This window comes from Larus michahellis, chromosome 3, assembly GCF_964199755.1.
Source record: "Larus michahellis chromosome 3, bLarMic1.1, whole genome shotgun sequence".
Taxonomy (NCBI): domain Eukaryota; kingdom Metazoa; phylum Chordata; class Aves; order Charadriiformes; family Laridae; genus Larus; species Larus michahellis.
This window is the reverse complement of record NC_133898.1, coordinates 15,078,653-15,094,779: the sequence shown is the minus strand read 5'-3', so window position 1 is coordinate 15,094,779 and position 16,127 is coordinate 15,078,653. Positions and strand designations below refer to the sequence as shown.

General features: G+C 50.7%; 1 protein-coding gene across 9 annotated transcripts in view; it reads left to right on the top strand.

Annotated features, from left to right (window-relative positions):
* TTBK1 (tau tubulin kinase 1) overlaps positions 1 to 15,921 on the top strand; it is a 119,088-nt gene extending 103,167 nt beyond the window's left edge. For all 9 annotated transcript variants that reach the window (XM_074578777.1, XM_074578776.1, XM_074578781.1 and 6 more), the window contains 2 exons: positions 2,886 to 4,480; positions 5,607 to 15,921. In XM_074578777.1, the coding sequence (XP_074434878.1) occupies positions 2,886 to 4,480; positions 5,607 to 6,033 (2,022 nt within the window). In that variant the 3' untranslated portion in view covers positions 6,034 to 15,921. The remainder of the gene's footprint in view (positions 1 to 2,885; positions 4,481 to 5,606) is intronic.
* Positions 15,922 to 16,127: the final 206 nt, after the last annotated feature.

Below are 16,127 nucleotides of genomic sequence, written 5' to 3'. Positions count from 1 at the left end.
ACACGTGATGACTGTCAAGAGAGGAAACAAGCTTCTCTAGTGAGGGGTTCAAACTGGGAACACCCTGTTCAGCAGGGTGTCCGCTTGCAGCTAGCTGCTGGTCACATTAACTCAACAGTGAAGACAGTATCAGACTTGGATGCCCTAGGACAGTCTTCCTTGTTAACAGCTTCAGGTGTTGATAGTAATGAAGGTAAGAAAATATGTGTTAAAATAATATTTGACCCAAGAGTCATTTCAGTGAAGTTTCTTTTAGTTGGGTTTGTCGGTAACTTCTGTCCTCCATATTTTTTGGCATATTTTTTGGCATATTTATGTTCTTTGGATGGTACATTTACAGTGGCAAAACAACCACAGTCTCAGGCTGCTTTAAGGAATGCCTTCTGGCATTTTCCCAAAGGTAGGTAGAAGCCAAGCAATCACTGTTGTGCTTAGGATGCAATGTCCATGCAAGGAAATAGAAAATACATGGGGAAAATGAAATGACAGGCAGAAAGGCAGTCCATTTGCTAAATACCGCAAGGAATTTGTACAGCCAGAGGTGGAAGAACGTGGAGGTTAGAAAGGTATCTGCAGCATGACTCAATGACAGCAAAGGGGAACCAGAGCAGAAGAACCGTTATTTTTAGTACAGCAACGTCATGCTGTCCAGCTCCATGTCATACCTTATCACTTAGTTCAATCTCATCTCAGAAAAATTTCTGATGTCTTCCAAGGGAAAGAGCTGTTGAGGAAAGAGGGGCTGCCGGAGACAGAGCTGCTGGTGGGACAGACTGCAGGGCACTGAAACTGTATCTCTGGCCTGTATGGGATGTGGGCTGCAGGGCTGGATTCAGTTCTCCTTGGCCAGAAAGCAGATGAGATGACACAAGCTCCTAAGAGCTGCAGGGAGGTTTGAAGGTTTACATATGCAAAGAGAAACCAGCAATCTTCCAACTGTACCATCAACAACAGCATCTAGAAAACTGGGGGGAAGTAGAGCAACAGGCAAACAGGTCTTTGGGGTTGGGGATACTCTTTCCAGCGGGAGGCTCAGCACAAAGCAAAGTGTTGGTCGGGGCTTCTTCATCAGGTCCCAATCCTACTGGGGAAGCGTGTCTGTTTGATCAGGACTCTAGGAATAGCGCCATGGGTGTATTTCTTGGGAAAACCAAATCCAGCCAACAGGCAGAATCCAACCTTAGGCTGCCGAATGGACTAATTTCCAAGAAATGCCTGAGGGAGGAAGCCAAGGGAGTAATTTCCTTTGCAAAGGGTGGTAACTCCCTCTTACCAGTCCAAGTTCCACATCTGCCATCCCGATAGAAAAGGTAGAGTGGGTCAGTGGAAGCCCAGATCAGGCTAATAGAGGCCCACCTTTGGGGCCAGGCTTCTGCTTTAATGAACAAAGAGAAGGAGCTTTGGACTCCAGAGGCATTGCCAAACCCAGCCTGCGTTTTAATTATAAGTTATAAAAATAAAGATTAAATGGATAGCAACTTACCACCAAACATAACAGCTTGATGCTGCCCACCAACCTACTTGAAATGTCCCTGTTATACATGAGCATAAAGATGTTGCATTTTTCAGGCATACTGATAGGGCGGTTGCTCTGCACAGAACAACATGCAGATTTTCAGCACAATTTGAAATTGTGTCATTGAACTGAAAAGCTGCTGAGGACTTTTTTCCCCAGCTAGGGACCAAAAGGTCTCTGTTCCCCTAGCCAGGTGAGTGTGCTAGCTGTTGGCAGCTCTGTAGCCCGCAGAGTTAAATGGGTGCTTGTTTAGTTGTGTAGCTTAAATATTCGACGCTGTCAAATGCCGCTTGGAAACGCAGATGTTTGGAGCCCTTCTGCTCGTGATTAGGACTTTTCAAGGGTAACATGTGATGCATTATTGACTGGTTGACTTTATGGAGAGGCTTTTGTTTTCCAGCCCTCTTAATAAAATGGTGACCTAAATGTTTTTTTTTTAAATCCATTTTGCGGAGTGGTGCTGCAGCGGCTTTTCATTTACAACCAGTTGTTAATTAGGCCAAACATCCGTAGGCGTTTCCTGTTTATTTTGCCCTTTTTCGCTCGTTTGGTCAAGCGCGTGCACATGTGTATGAGCTGCTGCTTTTCCGTTAGTATCGTTTGCAGTCATTTTGCAGCCTTCTCCTGGCACCTTATGGGCTGTCTCCGCCACAGAGGGCTGCTCGAGAAACACCGCCTCCACCAACTGTCCCGTCCTCCCGTTGCTTTTAGGGGATGGACACCCCAGAGTCTAATAATGATACTTTATATGTCAGCTTTCGTGACTTTCTTGTCAGAAGCCTGTAGAAGACAGAACTAGGAGTTGCTGGAGGGATGTGGGAGCAGAAAGGAGGGATGAATAGCACAGCAGGGGAGCACAGGAGCTCTAGAAGGGTTATTGCCCCCTAGACAATGGTGGATGGGACTGAAAAGTGATCAGAAAATTTGTCTAGCACAAGGGAGGCCCCTTGAGTTCACTCTGGCCTGGGCATGAGAGTTGCTGAATGGTTCCAGTAAAGAAGGAGTGCATATGTAAATATATAAATACTGAAACAAATGTATAAAAACTGAAGAAGATTGGGAAACGTGGAAAATTCATGAGGAGTTGCTTGCAAACAGCTCTTTTAGGTCCAGGTTAAAGACTGCTAACAAAGGAGCTCCTTTGGCACATTTTTTTGCCTTCGCTGATACGTATCTGTGAACCTCTCCTTTCTAAGGTTTGTACAAATTGAATGATCAAGTGGTCACTGCTCAGGCGTGTATTTTGGAAGCGTGATGGACTAGATGCTTTCCACTGATGCTTCCCACTGCTGTTGATCCTGATGTCTTCTGTGTTAATGCTATGTTTGAATACTAACCCTTTTCTTTTGTCACATCTGTCTTCTTGCAGGCGTATATGCTGAAGTCATTTGAAATGAATGGTCTGCCCAAGGCGGTGCCTTTAAGTTTGCCTTATCAAGACTTCAGAAAAGATGTGTCAGACTACTGGGAAAAGCCTAAGGTATCCCAGCGGATAAAGAAAGTTGATTTCTCAAATGTTGTCTTGACTGCTCCTTGCAAACCTCTGGAACCTTATCTGGAAATGAATGGAAAAGAGGAGGAGGAAGAAGAGGAGGAAGAAGAAGAGGAGGAAGAAGATGAAGAGGAGGAGGCAGAGGAGGAAGGAGATGAGATTGACATGCACAGCGGTTCCAGCAGCGACTTGAGTCAAAAAAGCACAGAGCGCAGCCAGGAGTGTGCACCATCCACGCTGCTGGCTGATGACCAGAAGGGATCCAAAGGTCGAGCGTCCACGGCTGACGGGGACCTGGAGCTGGAGGAAGGCTCAAAAACACTAGTGCTGTTTTCACCAGGTGATCTGAAAAAGTCTCCGGTGACCACAGACTTGGCTCCAGAAGTTGATCTGGGCACTCTTGCTGCACTGACACCTCAGAGTGAGCGGCCACAGCCTATGGGTAGCCAACTGGATGTATCCGAGCCAGGAACCCTCTCCTCAGTCCTTAAATCTGAACCAAAGCCTCCCGTGGCAGTGGCTACAGCTTCCTCCCCCTTTACCAAAGTTGAGCGCACATTTGTTCATATTGCTGAAAAGACCCACTTAAATGTCATGTCTTCCAGTGGCCAGCTGATGAGGCATGAGGAATACTGCCCTCCGGGCCAGTTTGAGGAGGTCATTATTGAAGAAGAGCTGGAGGACAACCTGGTGCTGGTAGAGAATGGAAGCATACATTCGGGGCTAGAAGGGGCAGAGACAGAGAGCTGCGCGCTTTCAGCTAATCCCATTGAAACCACCTCAGAGGCGGTGGGAGAGCAGCTGGCACTTCCCAATGGTGTAGCAAAGCCTCCCGAGGACAAGCCGGAGCTCTCTGACAAAGTGGCGCTCTCGCTGGATTTGGAAGAGCCCAGCAAGATGGTTACAAGGGAGCCTGACCTTGATAAGTCAGCATCGGTGGCAGAACACCTTAAGCGAGCAGAGCCCCTCCTCGACACACCGCAGCAGGGCCCCAGAAGACCTCTGGGCTCCAGGTATAGAAGTCGGATACCCATTTTGTTCTCTGAGGAGGACACCGGCTCAGACCTTTCAACTTCACTCTCGGCCAAAGAGAGGCTTTATAAGAGGGCAAAGCAACCTGACTTGGCTCGCCTAGTGATGGAGAAGAGGCAAAACCGCCTCCTTCGGCTGGCCTCAGGGGCCTCTTCCTCAGCGTCCTCCAGCGATGAGAGGCGGCGGGCCTCAGAAACCTTGTCAACCACCGGTTCTGAGGAGGACACCCATGACTCTGATGACTCCGTCCCGAGGAAGGCGGGGAAGGAGAAGCCTGCCCTCCTGGGGAAAGAAGAGAGACCCATAAGCACAAAGAGCAGAATTCCTCGGCCCATCACGCCAGTGAAAACACCGCTAGAGGTGGCAAAGTCTGAGAGCTCCACGGCCGTCGGAATGGCAGTGCTGTGTAGCTCCCCGCAGGATGCGGCTGTTGCCTACAGGTAAGACTAAAAGAGTGAGCAATGCAAAATGTTGGACTTATTAAGGAGGATCAGCCAGGGCTTGGCTCACCTCCCACTGCTTTGCCTTTCACCTGGCTTCCATGCGTGGTCCATCCCTGTTTCCTACAGTCATTTCAGCTCACTGGTGTGTGAAATTCCCACCTCTCTGTCTTCTTTGGCTCAGTCTGGCCAAAGGGCCAAGCCCCTCTTCACTTGCCCTGGCTTTAAGGCCTTTTTGCCTTCCACGAGCTCATTCATTTGGTCTGATCCTGCAAATAGCAGATCGTTCTGGTGTTGAGCTCTCAGTTTTGTAGCATGCTTGGCACAGCCATAGCCCTGCAGGGGGACCTGGCCTGGCTATTGTGATTAGAGCTGCACGGGCTGTGAGGTTGCCAGTTGTGATTGCCTCAGAAGATGCCCAGCATGCGAAGAGCGGGAGAGAGGGAGGTGCACACGCATGGGCTTTGGCAGTGACCTGGAACAGTGTGGGTCACCTCCACATGGTCTGAATTCTCTACACATCCCTGTGCCTTAATTTTTTTGGGAGGTACCTGGCTCTCTATCAAATAAGCACAGAGATGTAAGTAGAGGTGGACCTTCTGAATTCATCAGTGTTTGGCTTTTCTGCCTGGCCTTGGGGCTTGGGAGGTCCAGCCAAGGAGCAGAGCTGCTGCTGTGACTCTGCCACAGGTCCAGCAAATTCTGCTCTCTCAGAGACATGGGGTGAAGGGACAGGATCCCGGTGGGTTGGTTTATCTTCCAGCACAGTGCAACTGGTGCAATCCAGCTCACGCCCACATTCCCAGATTGTATCTCCTGCCTTGAAAGAGGTTGCTGCATCCATGCTGCATGTTAAGAAGAGTCCCAGGTTTGTGCTATCAGCCAAGCCATGCCTGCGTGTTGTCCCGGAAGGTGCTGGAGGATCAGGGCAAATGCTAGTGAACAGCATCGAGAGTTACAGGATGGTGTTCAAGCCAGTGCCCCATCTTGTTCACGGCATAGCTCCTGTCATCCTGGTGCTGGAGACTCCTTGTAATTTTCCAGCAACATTCGTGCCAAACCTGCCAGGAGCCTGGAGCCCCTTGCAGAAATTCTCCTTCATCCTCCCTCTTCTCTTCCCCTGCAGGCTTCAGGCACAGAGACCAGCTGGAAGTGTCCCAAACGAGTGCCGAATAACGCAGATACAAAGTCGGGTTCCTCCTTCACCGAGCTCTAGTTCTCTTCCTCCACGGAGCAGCTCACGGAGATCCAGCTGTGTATCCCCTCGGAGCCCTGTCCTTCCTTCAAGAAACCCCAGTGCTTCCCCCAGAAGCCAGCTGCCGCCTCGGAGGGAAAGTCCTTCTCCTGGCCGACAGCATAAGCCAGGGACTGCTCTTCAGCGAGTTCCTCCTTCCCCCCGACCTCAGCCCCCAGCTCAGGCCCTGGGGCCAACAGGAGATTCCCTGCCCTCTCCTGGTGTGGCCAAAAAACGACAAAGAGGAAAAACCCAGACTCAGAGTCCAGCAACCAAAGGAAAGCAGGTGTCCCTGGAAAGTAAGGCAGCTGCCAGATAATGATCTTCTTCTGCCAGCCCAACAGACTGGGTAACTTCTGCATATAGTATACACTTGAGATGCTGCAGCACAGCCTTCCACGCTGGACCCATGAGTGTATAGCAGTAGCTGTACTTCAATGCTTCACTCACTCTCACCCCACACCGTCGCGATCAGCTCCCACGGGCCTGAGAGCCTCTGAGCCACGGAGCCTTCTTCAAGGGAGACATCCAGCCCGCAGCTCACGCTTGCTAACGCACAGCACCAAGCAGCGACCCAGGCAGCCCGCCTAGTGCCTGACCCTCCTCCCTCCCCAGGCATTCCCCTCTCTCTGTTAGCAATACCAGTCGCCAACACTGACCCTGGCTTTGGAAAGAGGAGCAGAGGTGACGAGAGCAAGGCCTGCTGGAGAGGAAGGCTCCTGTCCTGCAGGCAGCTCCCTCCTCTCTCCATGCTGGGAAAATGCCAGCCTTGGCCACCGCCATCTACCCGAGTGTTGGCTTGCCTCCTGTCACCTGTGTTAGCAAGGGATTGTCACCAGCTTAGCCAAGAGGGATGGATGTGTCCTTGTGAGCTGAGATAAGAGCAGGGGCAGGGTGGAGGGGGCTCTTCTCTCCTTTCCAGAGATGCCTCTGCAAGTGGGAGTGGGAGACAGGCAGGTCTCGCTGGATGCTCCTACCTGCTCCAGGATGTCCCACAGAGGAGGCCATCTGGCACTGCTGCTCGGCGACACTGCTGATGTCTCAGCAGATGCCTGTGTGGTGGGTATTTAGATGGAAGTAATTGCATATTGGCAGCTTGCTGGGAAGTCAAGAGCGCTTGCTAATTGATGTAGAAGGGAGCACACTGCAGCCACTTCTGTCTCAAATACCAAACTGTGATCTGTGGAGACCACATCTCCCAACATGGGTGGTTCCTCTCGACCTGAGTGTGGCTGGTGCCACAGACCTATAGTCCACCAAACACAGCTGAAGATGTGAATAGTCACTGGATGCCTTTAGCTTGGGTGCCCCTTGCACCTAAATTCCTTGTGCTTTATTGTCACGCTCTTGGTGTTTGTGAATTTTGGCACTGTGGTTGAAAGTTCCCCTACACAGCAGGGTGGGAAATTATTATCCTGTAGTATACTCAAAAGCTGCTGCTTTGCGAGGAGAGGTTTGCTGGCACGCCATGGGTTCCTCGTGCATTTCTATCCGAGAGCATAGTGGGTTGAGTTGCAGAAGTTGAGTTTATGTCTTTCTCTTTCTTGGTGCTCAGCTCTTCCACACGTTGCGTGAGAACTACCAATGTGAACATAAAACCAAGGGCTGTGCTCTAAAAGTAATATTACCAGAGCAGAAGCTTAGCACTCAGCTAGAACTAAATCAACCAACTTTTTAGCCCCCAGACTAATTAGGAAGGTTTAAAAATTAAAGCCAGGAAGACTGATACCTGTCTGAGCTTGATGAGATCTTGAAGCAGTCACAAAATTTTCCCCGCACCTCACAGGGGGAAACACTCCAGACCCAAATACTTCGGGCTTCACACCATTGTCATGCCCAAAAGAAGTTTTGCATGAGGCAGAACAAAAATGCGGCTGCTCTGTACACTCATTCCCACAGCTGCAACTAGCTCCGAATATTTACTATTTGCAGACAACAAAGTTTGATAGAGGAATCTGGAGAGTGATGACCTTGATTCATCTGAACATAGGTACAAACAGTCACACTGATGGCCATCGAGTCCGAGGGATCCTGAAGTTGTTCACATCTACAGGAACCGTTCTGGAAAAGAGCATGAGAGCTGTGGCAGGGTGGCTGGGAGAAAAGGGTACTCCTTAGACATAGAATCATGGAATGGTTCGGGTTGGAAGGGACCCTGAAGATCACCTAGTTCCAACCCCCTGCCCTGGGCAGGGACACCTCCCACTAGACCAGGCTGCTCAAAGCCCCATCCAGCCTGGCCTTGAACACCTCCAGGGATGGGGCAGCCACAGCTTCTCTGGGCAACCTGTTCCAGTGCCTCATCTGAACAGGGAAATGTATAGAAATAGGTGACAGGAATTACTTCTTTATATGACAGTCTCAGTGTTGCCAACACTAAGAATTTATTTCATCTAGCTCAAAGTGTTTGCTGGTTTTCATTGATGTTGTTCTCCCTGGTAGAGTAAGAAGCACCCTTTCTAGTCTAAAAACATGCCCTCGTCTTTGCAGAGAAGCAATGGGAACTCCAAGGTCAGGTTGCGGTTTGATGGACTGACCTGATGTTGCCACCAAAAGCAGTGGTCCCTCCAGGTTCCAGCTGCTTCGTGCACTGTCCCACCCCCTTACACCGGGGCAACTATTTGGTGAAGTGGCTGGAAATGCTGATCCAGCATGACACCAAGAGCTCTGGTTTGCTGTTTTGGTTTTCATCTGGTTCGGTTCCTCAGTCTGATTCAGCATTTGGTCACACAGCAGAAGTGGGGGAAGGAGATGACAGAGAGTATCTTCTGGTCTTCTGGTGGCACTGTAACTTCATGTGAGTTTGACGTGTGGGTCAAGCTACAACCTAAATATGCCCTACATGTTTAGAAACCAGAAAACAGAGTAAACCCAAACACGGATTATTTCCAGAAATATAAACCATAATGGCACTCCTGTTAATTTGTTGGGGGGATATTCATTTTAGAGTGCTCAGACGGTAAGACTTTGTTATGAAGTCTTTACCAGATGCTCCATCCAGGTCTTAGATACACATGCCGAAAACGACATGAAAAGAACTTGGAAAGAGGGCTACAGGGCTATTAACAGGGTGGCAAACCTGCCTTATCATGGGAGGCCAATAAAGCACAATTGACGTATTTGTTCAAGAGAAAGTTTAAAGGAGCGTTTTCCATGCCCCAGCTATACCCATGTCAGGAAGGAAGCTCCAGAGCAGAGATCTTCCGTCTGGCACATGAAAGCAGGGAAGATGGAGTAGCTGAGAGTGGCAGCTGAAGAAATAGGGCAGGCTTTTAGTTGCGAAGCAATTGTCCAGTGAAATCTTTCACAAGAGTGTGGGGACTTTTTTCTTATTAAAAGGTTCTCTGAGAAACCTAGCTGTCTTCTAAGAGGTTTTCCTACCATGACCCAACCACAGGTAGCAGGCAGGATGCTGGTGACACCAAGGTATCATCTCTCTTTGTCGTGCAGTAGATTCCTGGTCCTGCCGGGCCCATGTCAAAGCTGTCGCATGTTGGAGAGCCACCAGACAAGTCCCGCAGCTTTCGGAAAGCCAGTGAAAGATTTCCAGCACAGAAAATAACAGCCGTTCCCAGTGTTGTCTGACAGGGCTGGGCTGAGGGTGCAGCTGGGCCCACAGAGGTCTGGGGCTGGCGTGAGTCGTCTCCTTGCGGTTGTGCTTCCAGCCTCCCCGCCCCAGCACAGCCCTGCTTCCCGGCTCTCTCTGGCACGGAGGAGAGTAGGAGAGTGGGTCAACAGCACGGTGCTCCCCCGGTCATTTGGGATGAGAGAGGGCTGTGCCATCAGGTGCGATGGCAGTGAAAGGGGGCTGACTGCAGCAATGCTTTCTCCCCAGAGAGCCTGCGCAGGACCTGCCGGGCGCTGTCACTGAGGGGTTTCAAAGGGTCGTTCCTGCGAGGCCTGACTGTCCCCGCGTATCCCACAGGTTTGGGTCTCTGGACCTGCTCCCCTTCCTTGTGGCAAGAGGTGCTGTGATCCTGGCTGGATGTCACATCGCCTTCTTCATTCCTTCACTGAAGTTATTTTTACAGGAGCTTTGGCGCTGGCCTTTTCCAGTTAGGTGGCTGTCAAGAATTTGCTAACAAAAGGTGGTCCACAGACCCGCGTTTTGCTGGCAGAGGTGGTCACAGGGCACTGCCTGCCCTGTAAGCCCCCTGTTAGCAGCCCGCGTGCTGCAGGTGGTGATGGCTTGATCCCTCTTTCAGGTGTCAACAGAGGGACACAAGAAAGCCGTGGGTGCTGCTCCAGATCCCCTCCCTGGCTCTGATTTTCAAGGTTCTGCCCTTCCATTGCTTGATGGTGGGTGTGACCCCAGGGTACGCCCGTTACTGGGGTGCTCAGCACACCCTGGTCGCAGGAGTTCCCATTCCTCTTGTGTGTCTGTCTGGAGGGATCCTCTGGCAGGCAGGTGGACCAGTAGTGATGCTCTCTGCTAGTGTCTCTGTGAAAACAGCCCTGCAGAAGTGTCAACGACTCCTCTTTTTCCTCTTATCTTCTCCTCTTCCTCTACACCACATGGAGGCCAGAAGGGCACCTGCCATAGTTGGAGCAAACACAGGAGATCATGTCTGGGGGAAGGTGGGAACGAGGTCTGTGATGTTAGGGAGAAGTTAGGTGGTTGAGGGATGCCAGACGATCCAGTCTGACATCGCAGGACATGGTGGAGTGTCACATCCCAGAAAGGCAGGAGGGGCAAGACCCTGCTGTTCTCCGCCATGATACGTGGTGTGCAAGCTCTGTCAAGCCTCAGGGACACACAGGGCTGCTCAAACGCTGCTGTTGATGTATGGCTGCATCCTTGCTTCACTGCAAAGGAGAGAAGATCGAGCTGACCAGAGCAGAGGAATCACAGAATCACAGAATGATAGGGGTGGGAAGGGACCTCTGGAGATCATCTAGTCCAACCCCCATGCCAGAGCAGGTGGGGACAGGGGAGGAGAAGCAGGCTTCTCAGCACTTTTCCATGTTTGCGGGAATTTCTGGGAACAGCCTGACACTACGTGGTTCCCCATGGGTATGTGTGCTGCAGGGTCTGTCCTGTCCAGCTGCAGATGGTTGTGCCCGTGTGTGTTTTGAGGAGATTCCTGGGACAGGCTGCCACCGTGCCTGCGTCTGTGTGTGCATGTGATGGGTGGTAGGAACGGACAGGAGTTGTGCAGGGGAGCACTGTGGGGTCCTGTGTACATTGGGAGCATAAGTGTCTTTAGGACCGCCTGGTATCGTGAGTCACAGCAAACGCTCTGATGAGAGTCTTCACTTTGCTCGGGTCTGCAAAGGTCCCACCTGCTTTCTTATCTGCCAGCTGAGAAGATGGCACACTGGCTGGTAAAAATGAGTCAATGGCTGCTCTCTGTCCAGGAAATGTTTGCAAAGAAACAGCGATACGGGGAGGTGGGGGAGGGAGGGGCGTGCCAAGTTGGCGAATCTGAAAGTTCTTAGTGGTAAGCCAGTGTGATGACAGGTTCTATGAGCAGAGGAAGCAAAAGGACCGATGGCACCAGTCAGACTAACGCCGTGGAGCGGCTTGAACACGTGGATGGAGCTGCTTAACTTGATTCATCTGGTTGGCAGCACAAACGCTTCTGCTTGTCTTGGTGCAAAAGGTGTGTGGGTAGCAGACACCTCTGAGACAGTGTGCTTGGAGTCTGTGAGAGGCAGGAGACTTTGCTTGCCCTTTCTAAGTAAAGAATATTATAATATATATATTATTATAATGATATAATATAAGTAGTGCCCATTATATATAGTGGCTAAAGGTTGAAAAGGATCCTGCTACCTTCAAAGAAGCGCCCTGATGCTACGTGACTTCTGATGTGTGCAGGACTGACCGCTGTGTGCAGTAGATGTTGGATGGAGGAACAGGGTACCACATGTGAGCTGTGAGGCTCCGCTTGCCAGAGCATGAACCAGGGGCGAAACCCCCCCCCAGCTTGGATGGTGGGCAGCCATCGATGCTTGCCATCAGAGTTGTTGTAACTGGTGGACTGCCACCCGTCTTTGCGTGGCGTGGATCGTGGTTTGGAGAGTCCCTGCTCACATGGCTGCCCTTGACTAACACGAGCGTGGTTTGTTTGCTAGTGAAACACTTCAATCCAAAGCAAGTTCTGTTGGAGCAAGAAAATCTTTGATGTTTCTCCTTTCCAACACAGAGGTATTTTCTCGGTGTAGATCCTCTGTAAGAAGGTGGCTAAGTACCTGTTGATAGCCTGATCAGCTCCAGTAGCAGCTCGATGGTCCCTTAGCACACTTCTTTCTTTACTCTGTATAGTTTACTCATCCATGGCATGATCCCACCACTATTCCACGTGCACAGACACTGGTGGCCACCTAAGGCCTTGCAATCAACTATATGAATCAACTGCCGTTAAATTAATCTTGTGAACACAGTAAAAGTCCTGTTGTGGACATAACGGGTTTGGTTTCAAATGAGTTTCTTCTGGCTTAACCGAAATGTGCCCGTGCTCCAGCGTCGCTAGGCTGGTTTCACAAAGCACGTGGGACAACTTGGGAGTTTGCGACCACCGTTGATTCCATCTGTTTGACAGCTACTCTGACAGCTGCACAGCTGCATGCGAGGGAGAGAGCTCGGGCTCCTGTTCGGGCCCTTCCCTCTTGTGGTGCGTGCCTGTACCACTGGGTGGGTGCCCATGGGCTCTCGAGGTCCCCTGCAGAACCATGAATGGTTGTTTTGGTCTTCCTCAGCCTGTTGCTGTGCCCCGAGGGGCTGGGACCATGCTGATGGTAACAGCAGAGACAGCTGATGTTAAGACAGGTTGGCAGCATCTCGGTGAGCGTTGGGGTTGGTATCTTTGTGAGACCAGAGAATAGCCCTGGTTGCAGGCTGTGGTGAGCCGTGGTCCCGGGCACAGCCAGGATCCCATGAAATGACAGTGATTTGCACGCCATAACTCTGCTGTCCCCTCGTTCCTAATTTACCTCCTCTAGCAAATCTTGTCTTCAAAGTCACCGTGTACTCCCTGCAGCTCAGTCCATCTCTAGCCGGGGGCTTGGAGCCCTCCTGGATTTCTGCAAAGCTTGAGGCAGGCTTGGCCACCAACCTATGCAGCAGGCTGGTTGCTCCGGGTTGTAGGGGGGAACACTATCCCTTCTATTTCTGGAGCTGCAAATGCCTGGAAAGCAGGTTTGAAGTGGGCGTTGATGCCCTCTGTGCTAAAAGGAGGAAGTGAGGTCCCACACCAAACCCAGAGGTGGGTTCCAGGTAGGGCCCAAGGTGAGAACTCCTCCTGCTCTTAGCTCCTAAACCAGAGTGGGCTGCAGGGGTGAGATCTCTGCTGGGCTGGTATTAGCATGGGGCTTGCCAGTAGCTGCTCTGCCCCTGGCTTGCCTCATATTGCCCCTGCCCTGAGCCCGAGGGGGTCTGACGCGGGGTCGCTGGAGGAGGCACAGGCTGACGTTTACTCAGCACATGGGTAAATGGCTGCCGGGGTGCGGGGCAGGGGCTCCTGGACGATCGCCTGCAGATGGTGTGACGAGCTCTGCAGGACGCCGGGGTTTAGGCAAGGAGTCCAGGCAGAACACTGCGTGTGAAAACCAGTGTCAGCGACACGGCTGTGCCATGGGCTGCTTCTTCTCCGGACAGGAATTGGAGCTGGAAACACAGATAATTTTGTATATCTCCTTTTAACACGATAGCATGTGACTCTACACTCAGATATTGTATCTGGCGCACCGACGTCGTTTTCCTTCGCCTCTGGCACAGTCTGACAAAGTCTTTTGGTCTGGAGACAGGACTTCTGCTCCTTGGTACTGCCTGCCTGGAAATGCGACTGGGTCCCAAGGCTAAATCTCTCTACATATCTTCTTTGCATTCTTTAGGAAAGCAGCTGGAGAATGTTTACACACTGCAAACAGAATGTACGACTCCGACCGAGGAACCACAATCCGGTTCAACTGCATGGCAAATTTCTTGGCCATAAAATCTGGCATGCATCACAGAGGCCCTGTCTGTGTACAGATCCACCTGGCATTTGTCATTACTTCAGAACACGTCTTAAAAAAAAAAAAAATAATAAATGATGATGCCAATTCTTGTTCATACCAGACACAGTTGTCATTAGATTTGTTATTAAAAGGGGATTCTTGATCATGCCATTAAAACCGGTCTACCTTTTCATTGGTGTCTTCTCACATTTATTGGTGTGGCCATGTGAAGCAGAAACACCACCTGAATTGTTGGCAAGGGACCTTGGCTACGATGGTACCTGGGTCTCATTTCAGCTGCAGCCCCTGTTCCTTCTCTGACACCTCCTGTAGAGCTGTGCTCCAGGTTGCCGTAAGATTTCCCCACGAGGTACGTGATTCTTCCCGACATCACGACAAGTCAGTCGGCTGTGACCAACCCTAAAACACATGATGGCAAGGACCAGGAGCATTCCCTTGTTTTAATATGAGCATCGATGATGCGGCTCCTGCCTCGTGCCTGTAGACAGGTACGCAGGAGCTCAGAGCTGTCTGAGTTGGTGGTAGCCTTTCCCTGTGCCACAGTGGTAACGCTGCTCCCTCTTCTCTTGGCGGCTTGTGATTCATGCAAGGAGGCAAGGTCAGGGGGACGACTTGGAAAAATTCGCTAGAGCAGGGCTGTTGGTATTCATGCCAGGGTTTTTGCACCACAGACATGTTCCTTCACCATGAATCTTGTTCACAGCCACGCTGCCTGCAGCAGGCTCAGCTGTCCACTGCCAGAACAGCAGCTGTCAGAGAGCAAAGCCTGCTTTTTTAACAAAAAAAAAATATGCTTTTAGGGTAGAAGCCTAGATGGCACAGCTAAGTAACTGTGCAGTTGTTTGTGAGACCCGTGCCTGGCTGATCCATGCAGTCCATCCGGGATCTGCCTGGAAGATCTTCACTGAACTCCAGAGCTGGCAAGGGCCAGTGTTTTACAGGACTGGACTCTTGCTCTTCTGCTTTATATGGTCTTCCCAATTTGAGCACCACTGACGATGCTTCACTGGCCCCATCTGTACTCCGTGCTGAGACCAGCCAGCTGGGGCTGCAGTTGGACCTGCACGTTGATACGCTGGAAGTGGAGCAGAACCAGTAACTTGGCACGGTTTGACTTGTAACACTGACCGACAGTCTGAGATTTAAGCCGAGGGCAGCTCCTACAGCAGTCACTTCCCCACGTGCAAGTTGCCGAGTGGCTATCGTCTGCAGACCACATCCGGGTGCGAGCAGTACAGTTCCTTACGCAGGTTGGGAAGGAGTGGTGGAAGAGGGAACAGGGCAGCTACGATGGATCGTTTTCACCAGCCTGTAAGTCCGTGCCCCTTCACCACGTTCAGTCGGGCACCTTTACTGAGCCCAGGAGACTCTGCAGACAGGGTTAGACACAGCTTGCAAGCCGCCAGCCGTCCTTTGTACACAGGTAGTACAGGGCTCAGACACATTCCTTGGCTAAACATTCCTAAACTTACGGCCACCTTTAGGCACATAGAAGCCGTCTGCTGGCAAGTGTATGTCAGCTTCTGCGGCTCCCTGACGCAGGCTCATTCTCCTGTTGCTCAGTTGCAACTGCAAAAAAAAAAAAAAAATAACAACAACAACAAAAAGGCGCAGGCAGGAGTAAGTGTGGCCACCAGCCAGTGAAGATGGTTAGGTATTAAAAATAATCTAAATGTGGCTCAAAATACTGTTTACGAGGCATTAATGCCCCCAGGCAGCAGCAGGAGGAGACGGGGAGGACGTGAAATTCAGATTCACTTTGTCCTAATTTCGTGACTGTGGTTACGAGTGGAATACCTATTTGCAACATTTGGGTATACGGTAAAGTACCTCCACTAGCATCGCCACGGTCTAACACGCCAGCTGGGTGCTTTGTCTGAGATTTCAGCTGATAAAAAACCTACGGGGTAAGAATAGAATTCGTACCCGACAATGTGATTTTCTGCAGGTTGGCTTTGTTAGGCAAATATGCTAGCTGCTTTTTTTTTTTTTTTTTTTTTTTTTTACATTGCCTAGCTGGTCATATACAGCATTTGACTAAATACCCCCAAACACACTAATCCCACGTTTGTACACTGCGCAGGTGAGAGCTGCCAACGTCTCTGATAAAGTAGCCCACGGTAATCCGATAAAAGCAGCAATGAGGAGCAGCAGAAAGCTTAGTCTCCTTTGGATACACCGAGTACTCCGACAGGAGAACGCTGTCGGCCCCTCTCAGCTTTCAAGGGCTGTGAAAAATGGGTGAGAGTGAAGAAAAGAATGAAAAAATAAGTGCTCCCTTGGAAAGATGTTCCTGTGATGACAGGTTTTATTCTTTCTCCTATAGCCAACACACAGTTGACTCTAGTGCGGAACCTAAATCCATAGAAAGAAGCACTGGGATCGAAGAAGCTCCTTAAAGTCCATGTCAGGAACAGGCAGACGAAAATTAAAGCTGAGCAGCATCACCTA